The 16,396-nt window shown below is 40.4% G+C and overlaps 2 protein-coding genes across 2 annotated transcripts; one reads left to right on the forward strand and one right to left on the reverse strand.

Annotated features, from left to right (window-relative positions):
- On the forward strand, positions 1-4,612 carry inaa (internexin neuronal intermediate filament protein, alpha a; the record flags this gene model as incomplete). The annotated part of the gene is made up of 5 exons (XM_080868780.1): positions 1-294; positions 1,160-1,390; positions 1,695-2,222; positions 3,537-3,661; positions 4,061-4,612. 5 exons carry the CDS (start codon positions 1-3, stop codon positions 4,233-4,235), a joined length of 1,353 nt encoding a protein of 450 aa, XP_080724906.1. The 3' UTR covers positions 4,236-4,612.
- Positions 4,613-5,900: 1,288 nt separating this feature from the next.
- Positions 5,901-14,941, reverse strand: pcgf6 (polycomb group ring finger 6). The gene is made up of 10 exons (XM_080869494.1): positions 14,459-14,941; positions 14,117-14,216; positions 13,761-13,857; positions 11,070-11,125; positions 10,916-10,975; positions 10,226-10,343; positions 9,471-9,498; positions 8,955-9,053; positions 6,909-6,995; positions 5,901-6,790 (listed from the first exon to the last, which is right to left on the reverse strand). The coding sequence occupies exons 1-10, from the start codon at positions 14,531-14,533 to the stop codon at positions 6,740-6,742; spliced, it is 771 nt and encodes a 256-aa protein (XP_080725620.1). The 5' UTR covers positions 14,534-14,941; the 3' UTR covers positions 5,901-6,739.
- Between the last annotated feature and the right edge of the window lie 1,455 nt (positions 14,942-16,396).

A 16,396-nucleotide genomic window follows, 5' to 3' on the forward strand; every position in this document is an offset into this window, starting at 1 on the left:
ATGAGCTACGGAGACCGCTACACGTCGTCCTCCTATCGGAAGATTTTCGGGGATTCTCCGAGATTCCCCGTCTCTTCCTCTCGCATGAGCGGTGGGTCTCCGCGGGGCTCCCCGAGCCTTCGATCCATGGCAGCGTCGCGCAACAGCGCGTCCTCTGTGACCCTGTACAGACGGGGAGGACGGACCTCCACCTCTTTCTCTACGGTGCCTACCGCCTCCCTAGACTTGTCCCAGACCTCCGTGGTCAGCAATGAGTTCAAAGTGATCAGAACCAACGAGAAGGAGCAGCTGCAGGTAGGTGTGATCACAGCCCGAGAAACGAAGAGGAGTTGCAGGAAAGAATGCGCAGCAGTGTAAAGGGGCCACCCCTGACGACGAGCTCACCGTGGACCGTTACACCTTACTGTTTACTTACCTGCGTAGTTCAGACAAGGTTGCAAGACTTAATGACAAAGAAGCAGATACTTCCCTCCGAGTTAGATGAAGACCAAAATAGAGCCCAAAGGAAAGTGACAGATTAATTCTGAAGGGCAGCAGACACATTCTGGACATGGATACAACAACTGCTAACACGAGAGCCAACTTTGTTGGCCAGTAAATAAATAAATAAATAAATAGATAAATGCGCCTGTTTCTAAAGGACTTTGGGTCAGCTTCTGTTGTTTAAATGTGTTATTAACAAAATAGATGTGACAGTCAACAAAAAAGCTTCTGACATTTTTTACAGTGCATGTTTAAGGTATAATTATTCATTTATTATCAAAAAAATTATTTAACATTATAGAGTGGGCTACATACTGAAGTTAGAGGACAGAAACAAAGTGGACTGATTCTTATATAGCGCTTCTACTCTCCCAGAGCACTAAGCGCTTTATACAACATGCCACATTCACACAAGCACTTTCTTCTATTCTTTTAAGTGATTTCTAACTAACATTCACACTCCGATCTATGCATTGGAGAGTAACTTGGGTTAGTATCTTGCCCAAGGATATTGGGCATGCAGACGGGGGGAGCCAGGAATCGAACCACCGATCAGCAGATGATCTGCTCTACTTCTTAAGCTACAGCCACAGGCAGCTTCCGGTTTGCTGCCTGTCATGTATTGAATATGCCAAATATTTTTTGGTAGTAAAAAAGTGTTTATTCTGTTGCACAGGGTCTCAATGACCGCTTTGCCATGTTCATCGATAAAGTCAGACACCTGGAGCAGCAGAATAAAGTGTTGGAGACAGAGCTGGTGACCCTGCGGCAGAAGCAGAGCGAGCGGCCCCACGTCGCTCATCTCTACCAGCAGGAGATGAGGGACCTGCGCTCGCAGCTGGAGGAGCTGAACAGGGAAAAGAACCGAGTGCTGATCGAGAGGAACAACATGGAGGACGAGCTGCAGGTGAGAGAAAAGGGCAGGTTTGAAGAGGCAAAAGGAAGAAGTTTCTCCTCTGTTCGAATTTGAGTTAAAACAAACAAAAACATAGACTGTACTTAAAAATGGACACAAACATTTAAATGGATGGTATTAAAGAGATCATCTCCAGCACAGTTGTTACAAAGGGGGGAAATAAGAGGAACTGCAGTTTTTAGCTTGATTCTTTCAGGCATGAAGGGGGCAGCTTATTTCAGAGCTAGAATCCACATTAGAATCAAACTTCTAGCACTTTCTCACTTCTTAACCCTGCTGTTTTGTCTCATTTTAGAAGCTAAGTGCAAAGTATGATGAGGAGGTGAGAGCGAGGGAAGAAGCTGAACAGACCCTGAGGTCCTTCAGAAAAGACGTGGACGATGCCGCCACTGTCCGCCTGGACCTGGAGCGCAGGGTGGAGTCCCTGATGGACGAAATCGCCTTCCTCAAGAAAGTCCACGAGGAAGAAATTGAGGAGCTGAGCAGCATGATGGAGGCGCAGCAGGTCTCTGTGGAGGTTGAGCTCGCCAAACCAGACCTCACCTCAGCGCTGAAGGAGATCCGCAACCAGTACGAGTCCATTGCCTCCAAGAACTTGCAGTCGGCTGAGGAGTGGTACAAGAGCAAGTTTGCGAGCCTCAGCGAGCAGGCCACGAGGAGCAACGAGGCCATGAGGGCCAGCAGGGAGGAGATCAGTGAGTTCAGGAGGCAGCTCCAGTCCAAGACCATTGAGATAGAGACCCTAAGGGGTGCCAACGAGTCTCTGGAGAGGCAGATCTCAGAGATGGAGGATACACACAATGCTGAAGTCACAGCAATGCAGGCAAGCAAACAGTACCTTTAAAGCAGTCTTTTGTACATTATGTTATGATTCATGCATAAACCTACAGTTAAAGCAGAACTAGAACCACAAATTCCATGCAGTTTTTGTGAGACATAAACAGCAACCATAAGAGGCAGAAATACTGTGCTACTCATATACGCTCGCTGGATGAAGGATTATTCGATCAAATCTGAGTAAGAACTGAAACTGTAAAAAGCCAAAGTTGAGACAACTTTTTTTTTAAATCGTTTGGGAGAAATCCTGGAAGGAGGTCATAATTATCTATAAACCTGTAGAATAATAGGATTGAAAGTCTGCAGATATCAAGGTCAAGTTAATCATCAATTATGTCACAGCTTGAGTAAAGCTTTTGGCTAACATCACACACCCCGGTGTCCCCATGGTGTCAAGGATTTAGTAGAAGGAATCCAGCATACAGATAATCCTACAGAATTGACCACTCATCTTTATTTGAGAAGATGCAATATTCACTACAATATAGTTCAATGAAGAAGAAAACTACCACTTTCATGTTTGTACTATTAAAAACGATGCTATGGCGGTGAGATTGTTAGCTTAGTTTAGCATAAATTAGATCATAAAGAAACAGGGGGACTCTGAGAGCCTCCTTATGAATCAGAAAAAAGGCATATTATTCAGTGAGCTTTAGAGATGCTAATAAAAGCATTTATTACATTTGGAAAGGTCCATGCTAGTTGGGTTTTTTTTTTTTTCATGTGCTAGGCTATGCAAGCTACTTGCTAGCTTTAGCTTCAGAATTAGCAACATTTTTTCCTCTAACAACAAAAAATTTAAAAACAAATTCACAAAATTATGTATTGAGGCTAAAATAGGGGGACACTTGACTATCTGTAAAAAGTTCTGGCTCTGTTTTTTGGGGAAATGAATATTTAAAACATGTGTAAGCTGTGGCACAGAGTTGACCTTTGGTGTGTGGTCGGCAGTCTAATCAGCCTCTGTGGCTGTAGCAGTTCTAGTGAATTAAGTCTGAATGTCTATTAGCTTAACATCTGACCTGCTCAGTCGGATACCGGAAGGCCATCTGGCTTTCACTGGCTTTTTACGGGCAGTAAAGCTTAGTCCAAAGGTTGTTGAGACAAAAAGGAAATCCCTTAATAAACTTTAGAGGCGTCTTTATTACAGGAAACTACAGGAAAAAGAAATATCACAGAAAATGACTCAGAAAACAGAAAAAGTACGGCTACTGATTTAAAAAAAAACAACTCTGTTTTGGTGTCATTCATTTGACAGTGCTGATATTCTACATCTATTGTCTCATTTCCATTGTAACAGGACACTATTAGCCAATTGGATACTGAGTTGAGGAACCTGAAGAGCGAGATGGCTCATCATCTGAGAGAGTATCAAGACCTGCTCAATGTCAAGATGGCCCTGGACATCGAGATCGCTGCTTATAGGTGCTAAGTGGATTCAAGAAAATGCAACCCTATCTTTTAGCTTAAAGAGCAAATAACATATGTATTGATTAAAGGTATTGCTTTAGTTCAAAGACCACGCAGAATAGCACTGTCTGATGAGGTTTTCCCAAAATAAAGTTCAAATAAACCCTCTTCAAGTTACATGTACTCCCTCAGTCTCATTGAAACTATAACTACGAATACATAAATATCGTTCCTAACAATTAATTGGCACGTCCATACAGTAGGGAGGCTTTAATTTACCCTCATACCAGTTGCAGAAAAGTAAATGTCAGTGTGTTAACCTTTTATTGAAGTTCCTCTGAAAATCAAACTGGCTATCTCTTGATGTACTCTATTTGTGTGCAGCTTGACATTTGTTTCCTATGATCCTATAAGGAAACTGCTGGAAGGGGAGGAGACCCACTTTAACTCAGGGATGTCCTTCAACTACACCTACCAACCTCGAGCCTCAACCAGCTCCTCCAGGAGGGAGAAAGAAGGAGGCGCGAAGGAAAGCTTCAAAGACGTCAGCGAGGATAAAGACGAGGCGGACATCAACTCCAACAACTGAAGATATACGGGGAAATCTGACATCATAGTTGTTAAGTCTGAAACAGACGTTTTGGAAGTAGTCTCTAAAGTCAGTGTTTTGAGTCATAGTCAGCATCCTGTATTTGACATTTTTGTTGTAGTTTTAAATATCTCCATTAACAACCGAAGAGAGCTAACATGACACTCCAAACATTAACCTTAGTACTAAATGTTAATGGGGAATCTTTCATTTTGCTGCTGCAGTTTCATGCACTCAAACCTGTATGAAATGAGGAAACAGACATTGCTTAGACTTGAAGGCATGGAGTTTATTTACCCACAAATTAAGGTTGTCAGTTCCACTTGGATATCACTAAAATGATAAGCAAATAAAATTACATGACTGGAACTGTGGTTTCTTATGATGACTCGAGGTGGCAGACAGATGTTATACTTTAATGAATGGAACAATAAATCTAGCTTCTCCAACTTCTTTCGTGAGTTTCTAACAATTATCAACAAGCTCCTAATCATGTGTTAAGCAAATAACTGTCGCCACATGCTTTCTATAATCTAATGCAGGGGTGGTGATCATAAGGCTTGGCTTTGCTTGGAAAAGACTCCAATCTGGCTCACTGCATGGCTTTGGAAAAATAGTTAATAGAAAATCAAATGATGGAAAGTTCATGTTTTTTTCACTACCTACCATAGAAAAAATATTTGTGAATGATTTTACAAGGTAATCTGGGCAACCAGAACCTTTTCTACAATTGTACACATTTATTTCTTACAATGAAAACCCAAAAAGTCGTGCTGGCATATTTCTTTCATTTACTATAGCTGCTTTGGTTTTTTTTTGTTTTTTTAAACATGTAGAAACACAGATGCAAGGTTAAAATTGTCCCTTTTCTTATATTAACCTCCTAGGACCTGGCGTCCACAAATGTTGACATCACACTTTGGGTTATTTAGACCAAAATACTCAATTTTGCTGTACAAGGGCCTGATATCCACTTACGAGGACATTATACTGCTACTGTTCTAGCAAAATTTTAAACGAATATCCTCATATGTGGCTCTTATTTTTGTTAGAAACAAAAATTGGGCAAAAAAAAAAAATCTGCTTCTTTGTTTTTACATTCATCAGGACCCAATCAGCCCAAATATCAAATAGAAATTAAAAATGCATGCTGTGGAAGAGTTCGGGTCTTAGGAGGTTAAAACATTTCAGAGACTAAATGAGCAGTTAAACCTCTTTACACTGACAAAGAGGAGAGTTTGACTTTGAGACAACAGTTGTGATTTGCCACTTTATATATGACTGACTTGAACTGGAACGGTCCACTTTAAATGCAAAATGAGTTTGACGTCCCTGATCTACAGGCTTTTATTGCACAGTATGTAGTGGCAGCATGTGCGTCACTGGTGGAACATTGACACTAGTGTCATTTCCCCCATAGGAACCATGTAGGTTAGGTGTACTGTTTATGGACAAGTGGATCCATAGTGTAACGCTTTACACGTTTGCCTAACGACAAGCAATTTCACAGATTTGAGCCCAGAAGGAGACAAATGCTTTTGGATTTTTCATAGGAAACTACTTAATACGATAAATTATAAAATCTGAACAATTTAAAATGCTTTAGTCCATCCATTCATTTCTTTCTAAATCTCTAAAAACAGAGACCAAGGATGAATCAGGAAATATTTCTCAGTTGTGCTTTTATTAATTCAACCTGACAAAAGCAAGTACAAACATTTTTTTTACCAAAACCATATCAAAGACTTTATACAAACTCCCTTTAAATAACTGTTTTTGTACTCAAAGTATTTTTGAGCTGATCAGTTTTTTCTATTAACAGCAGAAGGAAGTCAACAGCTCTTAAAAAACTATCAGGCTCTAAGAAGCAAGCGTTAACATACATAAATCTTTGGTAGTGGCAGTCCTTTTCTTGCAGCCCTTTAAATCACAGCTTTGTAGTCAACATAAATCATTAAAGACAATCCCTGGGTTGCAAAAAGTTGGGTAAACTAGACAGATGCTGCCTATACTGCTATAGCAGCTTTAAGAGTTTCAGATCCAGTCACAGTGGTTCAGTCCAGTTTCCGCTACAGAAACAGTAGCAAACAGTTTTAAACAAATCTTCAAACAACAGCCTAGCAGGAACAGAAATGTGTCATCTTCATTTATCAGGTCAAATTCATGTTATACACGTGGGTACCAAGTAGTTCAGATGGATGTCATCTGTGTCCAGCAGATTTGTGGTAACTATGAACTAAAGATAATCATCTTGTTTGTTAAAAATTCAATCAAAACAGTTCATTTTCCAGTCTGCTCAATGAAGAAGTAATACATTAAAGTTTGCCAGGTGCCAAATGTGGCTATGTTCAGGTTTGAATTTTATATGTTTTGTAATCAGCTAGCAACAATTCATTAGAGTCTAAAATCCAAGACCTTTATGAAGACACGAGTCTTATAAAGAGAAACAAAGACCAAAATGTCAGTTCAGCAGTTCAGATCATGGCTAAATCCACGCCTCATATTTAAGACTGGGAGGGCAGCACCAAGCCAAAGTGTAGCACCAACAAACCGTCCTGGAGGAAAGACAAACAAAAGCAAAGTGATTACTCACAGGATGATAACCCCCAGCCTTCTGTAAAACTTCCAATGTTATTACAGGTTAGTCCTACTACGTGCTTTTCTGGTTCTAACCTGTAGTGCATCTTCGCCCACAAAGTTCTGTACTTCTTTGAGTGACTGGTAGTGATCTAGGAGGTGATCTCCACAAACCACATCTACCTGCCGGACACACACAGACAGCATTACAGACCATCACAGTGATTCCAAGCGAGAACATTGGGTAAAAATCAAGGCATTCAATCCAGACCCCCAAGCTGAGGTACAAAATTCTGGATTCGCAGTTTGTAACAGATCCTGACAAAGAAAAAGACCTTCAGGAGGAGTGTGGCCATATTTATCAGGAGGAAAGGTAAAGTCTTTAATTTCAAGAAATCTGTACCAACTGTTAAACACGATGGCGAAAACAGCTTCAGTGGTTTAGATCTAAAAAAAGTTCAGGAAGCCTTGAGAAGGCTGAAGTTGGGACCTCAAACCTACTCACAATACAAAGCCTGTATATAAGTCCCAGCTGTGCTAGCAAAGCAAGCATTTTAATACAAATCCACAAATCCTGCGCAGAAGACAGGTCAAACATCCTACCAGTTATCTTACCACAAGTATAATTTGGACACTTCTCAGTAAACGCAAAATAAAGAAAACTTTGCATCAAATTCATGAGTTTTCCCCCCCCTCAAAGACATAAACATACTTCAAAGAAATGATTCTAATAGCGACATCGCCTTGACATTTCTCAGTGTGTAAACTTTGGAAGCAGGACGTAGACACCTGGCAGTTATAAATTAAAGCGCAACAAGATGTAAAAGCTAAGGTTGAACCTCAGATTGTTGGAACATCTCCTTCATTAAAAAGTGACCTGCAGGTTTGTCCAGACAGGAAACCTTAGTGTCACACCGAGACCAGGAAATCAGTGTAAGCTGCTAATCCTCTCCCCTGTGTTACGAAATACAAAACGCACAAATACCTTAAAACTCTGATCACACTTAATGTTTCTCTTCTGGAAATGAGGACAATTCTGATATTAAGTTTATATATTTGCAGCACAAATCATCTCCTACTGCAGGTTCACTACTCTGAGACAGAAATATGGTATCACTGTTCTAATAACTAGACTCTAATCAGATTACAGTTGTATTTAAGGACTCTCTGTTGTCCTTTAGAAGCCGGCAGCCTGCTGAGTTTTGACCTGAGCTGCTGAGTCGTCAATGTTCAGCTTGTATTCCCTGACGTGTACACGTGCACTCCTCATTCCTCTTATATTTTGATGTCTGGATAACTTTTCCACTTGTCTCCCATCAAGATGAACCGTTGGGAAGTTCTCATCAGCCAGTGAAACTGAAGAAGCCTCATAGAAGAAATGGGAAACATCCTCCAGACAATCCTGATAAACACTCAATAATTCTCATCATACGGCTTTTAGCAGAGCTCAGACAGACAATGTGTGATGGTAGTTACCGGGTTACAACAAGGACCCTACAGCGCCACCAGACACCACTCCTCTCTCTTGCTTGGGCATTGTTTACCTGTGCTCAGTTTTCAATGTTCTCCAATGAGTTTCTGTATTTTAAACTACTCGACTGGTCTTCTCTCTTGTTTAATCCACAATGTATGAGTATAACATTATACATGTTATACTCATGTATAACAAACAAACGTATAACAAATGAGTCACCCTCGACATCCCTACTTACTATCAAGATATGCAGAAATGCATCTCTTGCCCCACTGCAGCTAATAAAGGGTCCGGTGAGTTTATGTCAACCAAATATCATTAAAATAAACTGCAGGAACAAATCAGAGCGTTAAAAAGCCTTAATGCTGTAACATTCCTGGAGTGCAGGTTTCCATGCAAAACAAACCGATTCAATGTGCATCATCCTCCACAGGTGTATGCTGCCCTGAAGTGTGCAAAATGATTGAGAATACATTTCTTTATTGGATCATGCATTTCCTGTCTGCACGCCCTTTGACAGCCCTGTGGGCTCATAGATTGTTCCTACTTTAGAATAATATCCACACACTTGTTGTTCTCTTTAGTGTAGCGCTAAATTCTATTACTGTCCTGCTTCCAAGTCTGTAAGTGTGCAGTCTTGCACCGAGCTGTAAGCCTGGCAGATTCACCTGGCAAGATGGGCTCAGCTCCATCTTCCTCCTGATGAAGAGCTCCACGTGGCGAACGGTGGCCTCACCTGACACACGGACGTACCGCCTCTCCAACGGCTAAACGGAAAAAACAGAAACTGTATAAGACACATTTATAAAACCAAGACAACATTTTCACCCTCTCAAACTCTGACACCGATTTCTTGTTGTTAAACGTTACACTGAAACTGTAAGTGAGGTACTTTTTGCTCACTGTTTCTTGTAGCCTAGCCATGTCAATGCCCCCTCCCACCCACATAAAACCCCAAACTAATGTTACAGTAAGCAGGCTTGAAGTTAGTGAGGAACGCGCTGCAGCTGCCAGCATTGAGTCCTAAAACACGGGAAAAGATTGAACCATTTAAACTTTGCAGCCTATAGATATATGAGAACCACAAAGGAAAACATGAGACACAACTAGCCTTTAACAGGTCCTGAAATCAACGGCACATAAGTGTTATAATCATCTAAAAGCCTTCATATTAAAGACTTTACCTTGTAGTTGCAGATGCCCTCTTCAGCCCTGAAAACAAAGAAGAGATTCAAGAGATGTTCCAAGTTTTTGGCTGTAAAGAAGCTGTCAGTTTGAGACAGTGGAACCACCTGCTGGTATTTCTATGTAACTGCACAATAAACCTGAAAAACCCATGTTTAACTTCATTCATCTCAATCGTTTTTCAAATCAGATCTTTAATGTAGGTCAGATTTGAGTATCTGGATGTCAACTTATCTATAAAACAAAAACATTAAAATCGCGTTCTGCTTGACCTGGCTGCAACTGACGCCGCCACCAGATTTAAGCAGCAGGGCTGAAGCACTGTCCAAATATGACTGAAGCACAGTTCAAACCACCTCCAATTGGTTTGGATTTTTCTAAAAATAGTATTTCATTTATTTTTTGTTTTTTCCCACCAGTACAGCCTTTTTCAATTCAATCAGGGAGCAATCTATAAATCTGCCCCCCAAAAAAGATTTGGACAGAGTGTCTAAAGAAAGCCTTGAGATGTGGAGCCAAAAACTAAAGGCACCCATCCTTTTACGAGTCTCTCATAAAAGCATAAAAAGATCGTCCACCATCCTGCTGACAGCAGTAACTGCTCTAATCAGGAACCACAAAGCAGTGACTGAACTCTCAAAACAAGAGCTAGAAAGACTGACCACAAGTAAATTGATTGGGAACAGTGTTATTCTCACTAATGATTAACAAATAATAAAATAAAAACAAACAACCATACAGTACAAATGTTTACCCAACAAATTCCAGGAGCAGAGACACATCCAGCTCTGGAGGAACGGTAAACACAGACTGAGGAACGTTGTCCTTCTTCTGCCTCTTTGTAACAGCAGGACATGGAGGGGAGACGATCACTGCAAGAGAGGAAGGAGAACCCTCAGCACTGCTGTGCTCCATCTTTACACTTACAGTTCTTGATCTGTAAATCTAAAAAGCATTTTTACTCGTTTCTAGTCTGACATTACTACGTTTAAGGAGTAACACAGGCTGCACAATTATAGCACAGCTCTAAAAATGTCAACCCTTAGCACTCCGTCTATCTTAAAGTAGCCCTTTAACGAATTCAAATCAGGATATGAGAGCTGACAGAGCAAACATCCACAGCAACAGAAATTACAGCGATACATCAAATTTGGATTTTGCATTTCAATCATAAAGCATCAGCAGCAGAAGAGAAAAATGCTTGAAAATGAGCGAGAGGGGGGAGCGCTGAGGCTTCGGGCTTCTCTTGGAAATGTGTCTGTGTTTAACATGACAACCCAGTGCTGTCAAATTATAAGAGAGAAAAGAAGAAGAGCACAGCAGCTCCTCGTTAAACACTAAACTGTCAAAGGTCATGTGGTCAGTTATTACTTTAGCTGGTACTTACATACTGTATATTACAATGTATTGGCCTTACTACACTTCAACAGTTGAAACATGTTACCTGGTTTTGGTACATCCAGTCCTCTCTCTTTGTAAAAGCTGCACATTTGTTCTCTTTCAACTGCATTTTTGGGGGGAGAAAGAGGAGATCACATTAAAATGTGGACTGGAAAATGCAGCACATCAGTTATGCTTCATATGGCCTGCATACTCACGCTCTTCCAAGAAGGGAACCATTTTATAAACTATATCCTGAAGTTGTCTGTCAGGCCTGCAGGGAAACGAGACAAACCTGTGAATCTCAATCTCAATGCATACTCGTATTAAACATGGCTAAAGTTTCCATTGGGGAGGTCAATGCGTGTTCAAGTAGTCCCTGGAAAAAGGCGAGCATCCCTTACAGCATTTTTTCACTAGTACCTACTCAGCTTGAATCGGTTTTAGGGTTTTTCATTAGGTGGTAGCACCTGGTATCAGGTAGAGCAGGGCGAGATGACCAAAAATATTTATCACGATATACATTTGAAAATTTGCGATAACGATATAACTGATGATATAATTGACACTAGACAAAATACTTTACAACTCCACAACTTTATTAGTGCAAAAAAACAAAACAAAACAAAAAAAAAAACAGCTGTTTTTTTATGTGCATTAAAGTTATATAAAAATGTAACAGTGCAAATTTCTTGCTGACAATTTAACCAAAAGGCATTTCCAGTGGAAACTGGCCGACATATCCTCAGCATAACCATGTATAATATCCACAAAACTTAAAGAGGTTATACACACACAATACGGTAATATTATGTTGAAGCACAGTATGTATCACTCCGCGAGGCTCCGCCTACGATAGCCGTAATGCTCCGACAATCCATCAAGCATTGCGGCTTCGTAGCTCAGCAAAGTCGTACTAAAACATTTGACAGATTTTCGAGCGCCGTGTACATAAAATCGTTTTGAGGTCAGTAAACACAACCAGAACTCATACATAAGGTACACGGGATTATAAGGGGCGCTGTCGATATTCAGAAAAATCAAAGGATTGATTTTAAGTGTGCCGTATTTTGCAAGAAAAACACGGTAATAACGACGGCCCGCTAGCATGCTCTACCAAAAATAGTGCTTTGTTGTGTATCTGACGGTCGAAAGCTAAACCAGTTCCACACTGAAGTTGCAGCATTTTTACAAACCACTTCTGCTTCATCCGTTTCATTCAACGATCCGCTTTCGCCCTCATTCTCTGTCGCCGCCATGCTTTTTCCACCATGTGCGTATGAAAACAAAGGCACTGCGCATGCACGTTTTACCCATTTTCTATCGCGATATTTCTTTTTTTTTTTTCGTTGCCCAACATTATACAGGTATTACCGCCAACAGTATGATATGGCCCAGCCCTAGTATCAGGTACCTTTTTAGTGCCTACTCAGCCAGGGTTCCACGTGATTTGAATGTTCTGAAATGTGACATCAAAAGACTGACTGGGTAGCCAGTGGCATCATTCAAGTCATGAGAGCGACTCCATTTTTGGAGACATTTTTGAAACCCGGCTACACAAAAGCCAACACTGTGCTCCCAGAGTCTGATAAAAGTCATAGACAGAGCAGCAGGTATTCCATCACCTCGATGTCCTCCATTGTTGTGTTGTGTTTGTGTTATGTACAAATGACGTAATAAGACTTTTAGCCGCGTTGCTATAACAACCCCATGCACATTTAGGAGGTACTCAATTTTAATGGAAAACAACCAAAACTGAGTCAAGTTGACACTAATGGAAAAGAGACATTAGTTACACGTCTCTAGGCTCAGGCTGCTGGGGTCACTGTGATAGACTAAAGCACTCATTTCTTCTCCACTCCCCTGATTTCAGTCCTGTCCCAAAGTCTTGAGCCACCCTTATTTCATCATATTCTGCTATGAAAATATGAAATCGTTCCATTTTTTAAAAAAAATGTGCACATAATGGTTATTCAGCATATTAAGCACTTTACAGATGGAACTGCATGGCAGATCAGCCTCATACGATACAAGACAAATCAACATGATTGGCTGAAACGCAGCACCAAACCATGACAGGCTGTAAGAACTCACTGCTGTACCTCTCTCCTCACCTGCTCCGTACTCTGTACAACCATCTGAACTAAAACTGTCTACTGATAGTACTGATCTGGCATAAAAATCTGCCAAATCACAACATGAAGAGCTACTCTACTACTGACATCTGACCCACGTTAAACTCATGGACTGAACATACACACACCCACAATGGACAACTGTACCCTCAAACACACAATAATAACATGGACTGAACCACCACTCACAACCACTAGCACTTTATATAGCCTCTGTAGAAACTATCTACACCCTCACTTATCTTAACTGCACTACTGTATAGCTCTGTGTAAATAATCATTCTGTACATTCAATAATCTTTAATCCTACAACTGTTTACAACTTGCATAGTTCCCATTTCTGTATAGCTGTATATCTCAGATTTCTGTAAAGTTATTTATTTCATATTCTGTATAGTTTTTCATATTTATATCCTGTTCATAGCCTGTACATAGCTTGTACTCACTACAGCCTTTACATACTTAGTTATAGAATATTCACAACATACTTCATACCGTGTACATTATAACATACCATAATAGACCCATTTCTGTAGTATACTTACATATCTATACTATTGCTAATATATATTGTAATATATCTATATCACTAAAGCACTTCTGGATGGATGCAAACTGCATTTCGTTGCCCTGTACCTGTGCATGTGCAATGACAATAAAGTTGAATTCTATTCTAATTCTAATTCTATTCTACTCGCTGTGCTGACCCCTTTTGAAAAAAGCACCTGAAAGTTGCTTAGATGATTCCTATATGACCAAAATAGTCAGACTCACCTGATGTTGTAAAGAGGTTGTGTCTGATGGACAACAATGCTGCATGTGGGACACTTGTTGCTGTAGAAGAAGTGCTTCACAATGCAGCTTTTGCAAACTTGGGGAGGAAAGAAAAAGCACAAAAAATACTTTTCAGACATCAAATACCCATTTCTCACATGCCCACAAAAATTTTTAAGTATCATTTAAATAAATCATTTACAATGCAAACTATGCAAACAGACACTGCTTCATATACATATTTCATGTATTTGTGGCAGTTACAAGAGTTTTGCACAGCACTGCATAAATGCTGATACCACCATTATTCCCACCACATTAAATCATTAAACGCAGCAGATAAAGATGTAACTCACATGTGTGCAGACACTCTGTGATGGTGGTGGCATCTATGAGGAACCCACAGCAAAGGGCACAGCGGATGTATGGATAGAACTGATTAAGGGGGAGCGTGGGCTGTGGAAATATAAACAAACCAACGTAAATGATTACATGATTTAAAAAAAAATCACTATAACCTTATAATTACTTTGCGTCAGCTACTATTTATATTAACGTGTACATTCCGTGTAGTGCATTGTTCTGCTAAGTTCAGTGGGCAGGACAGCTCTTGAACAGTAGATATAACTGTCAGAACAGCATGAAAAGCCGCCTCCATTATGAATAAACAGCAGGAAAAAAAAAACAGGTAAACGCACCTCGTCCTCGGAGTCGCTGTCTGATGCGTTCGCTGACCCTTCATGACTCGTGCGACCTAACGGAGGCGATGACATTCCCGCTTCAAAACCCTTCACTCGTCTCTTTTAGTTACGGCCAAAATGGAAACTTAAACAGCTTCCTCTGGCTAAATTTCAACTTTGCACTAACGAGCGACGTTTTCTTTAAGGCTGGCTAAACTTGTTTTTAAGTTAGCCACGCTCGGCTAGGCGGCTAACGTTAGCTGGCTTATTACATGCAACACCAGAAAAAAAAACGCACGTGAAAGCGGCAACCGTCTAGCAGCTAACGTTACTGAAAATGACTAAGTAAAAAACATCCTTCAGACGTACTAATGCCTAAAAGTTACATTTAACATAAAACGATATCACGTCCTAACTTAATGCACTTTGTTGCTTTCTTCATGCTCATATAAACAACTCAATTTCCCTCGCTCGTGTTCGGCGAATGGCGACTACATTACAACTTCCGGTCTGGGTACTTCAAAATAAATGTCATCTGACCCTAGACTTGAGCATAAATTATACATAAAACCTACTATTTTCTTTATCACTAATATATAATTAATATACTGTATTGAATATATAGTGGCTCCCAAGTGTTCTTTAAAGAAACTTTCAACAAACAATTGTATGCCTGTCTTTATGTGTTTAAGTAGCTGCTGTTGTTAGAAAGCAATTGAACCTTCACAGACTCTGACTCGTTAGGCAGGTTGACATGTGCCCGTGAATGACTCTGAAAGTGTTGTACCGAAGGGTTGACTGCGCTGTATGAGATACTTATGGCTCATGGAAATGGACACTTTGTAATGAATTAGTGAAATTCCTGTTAATCCTCCTGCACAGAAATTGGCTGTAATTCAATAGGCGAACAGCAGAGGGTGCTTCTGAGACAGTCTTCAATGAATAGCTAGTAAAGGAGCTGAACGGCTAAACTAATTACCAGAGCTCCATCCACACGAAATAAAGTCCAGGCAATGTAGTGACCAGAGATCATAGATAGAAAGTTAACTATAGGCTGCTGCTTGACTGAAACGTGGCAACAGCCTATTGATTTTGTTTCACTTAATGGCTCTACTCCATCTGAGTTTGTTTACATCTGTCAACCTCGCAACTCCGGGCGGCCTCGCGATAATTCACCACAAGCACTGGAAAGTTCTCCCTGTCACCCTTCCACTCATTTGATAACGTCGCTACTTGGATCTACTCCCACTATTATATGTACTGTGTACCGGCCACCTAAGCCAAATAAGGATCTGATCATAAGTTTATTTCTTTTACTGTAAATACAACAGCCTCAAAAACCTGTACTCCCCGTGACATCACATTTAGGAAAATTAATAATATTAACCCTGCTGATCTTTCATCTGCCATTTATGATTTTCCATTTGTTCACAGCACCTCATCCCCAGATGAACTTGTTTCTCACTATAATGTCAACCTCCACAACCTTCTTAACATATTTGCTCCACTTAAACACCAAACTGTCTCATTTTCCCGTTCAGCACCATGGTTTACTCTTAACCTGCGCCATCGCAAAGCTAAAGGACGCCAAATGGAACATCTGTTCAAGAAAACTGGACTTACCATACACAAAGAAATGTATAACGATCATATCTGCATTGCTTCAGCCAAATCTGCATACTATTCTGGTTCAATCAGCTCTAGTAAAGGTAACTCCAGGTCTCCCTTTTCATTGTTTAGTAAAATTACAAAACCTCCGGACTGATTCCCCTCTCATATAGACTCTGCTGACTTTCGCAACTCTCTTATATAGTTTTTCACTCATAAACTGTGAGGTAGACTTTCTGTCTTCCTCCCAGTCATTTTCATTTTTACTCTTCCCTCCATAGCTGATGTATCAAATCTTATTCAAAAATCTAAATCATCCACTTGTCAGCTTGACCCTCTTCCCACTGT

The sequence above is a fragment of the Rhamphochromis sp. 'chilingali' genome (assembly GCF_963969265.1).
Source record: "Rhamphochromis sp. 'chilingali' genome assembly, chromosome: 20".
Taxonomy (NCBI): domain Eukaryota; kingdom Metazoa; phylum Chordata; class Actinopteri; order Cichliformes; family Cichlidae; genus Rhamphochromis; species Rhamphochromis sp. 'chilingali'.

What these genes read in the sequence shown, in the direction of transcription:
- pcgf6 (XM_080869494.1), bottom strand. Translation starts at nt 14,533, where the DNA reads ATGTCATCGCCTCCGTTAGGTCGCACGAGTCATGAAGGGTCAGCGAAC. An exon ending in GGTTCCCTTCTTGGAAGAGC is followed by an intron (nt 10,976 to 11,069) that starts GTGAGTATGCAG and finishes CCAAAAATGCAG; the next exon opens with TTGAAAGAGAACAAATGTGC. An exon ending in TGGGCGAAGATGCACTACAG is followed by an intron (nt 6,791 to 6,908) that starts GTTAGAACCAGA and finishes TCTTTCCTCCAG; the next exon opens with GACGGTTTGTTGGTGCTACA.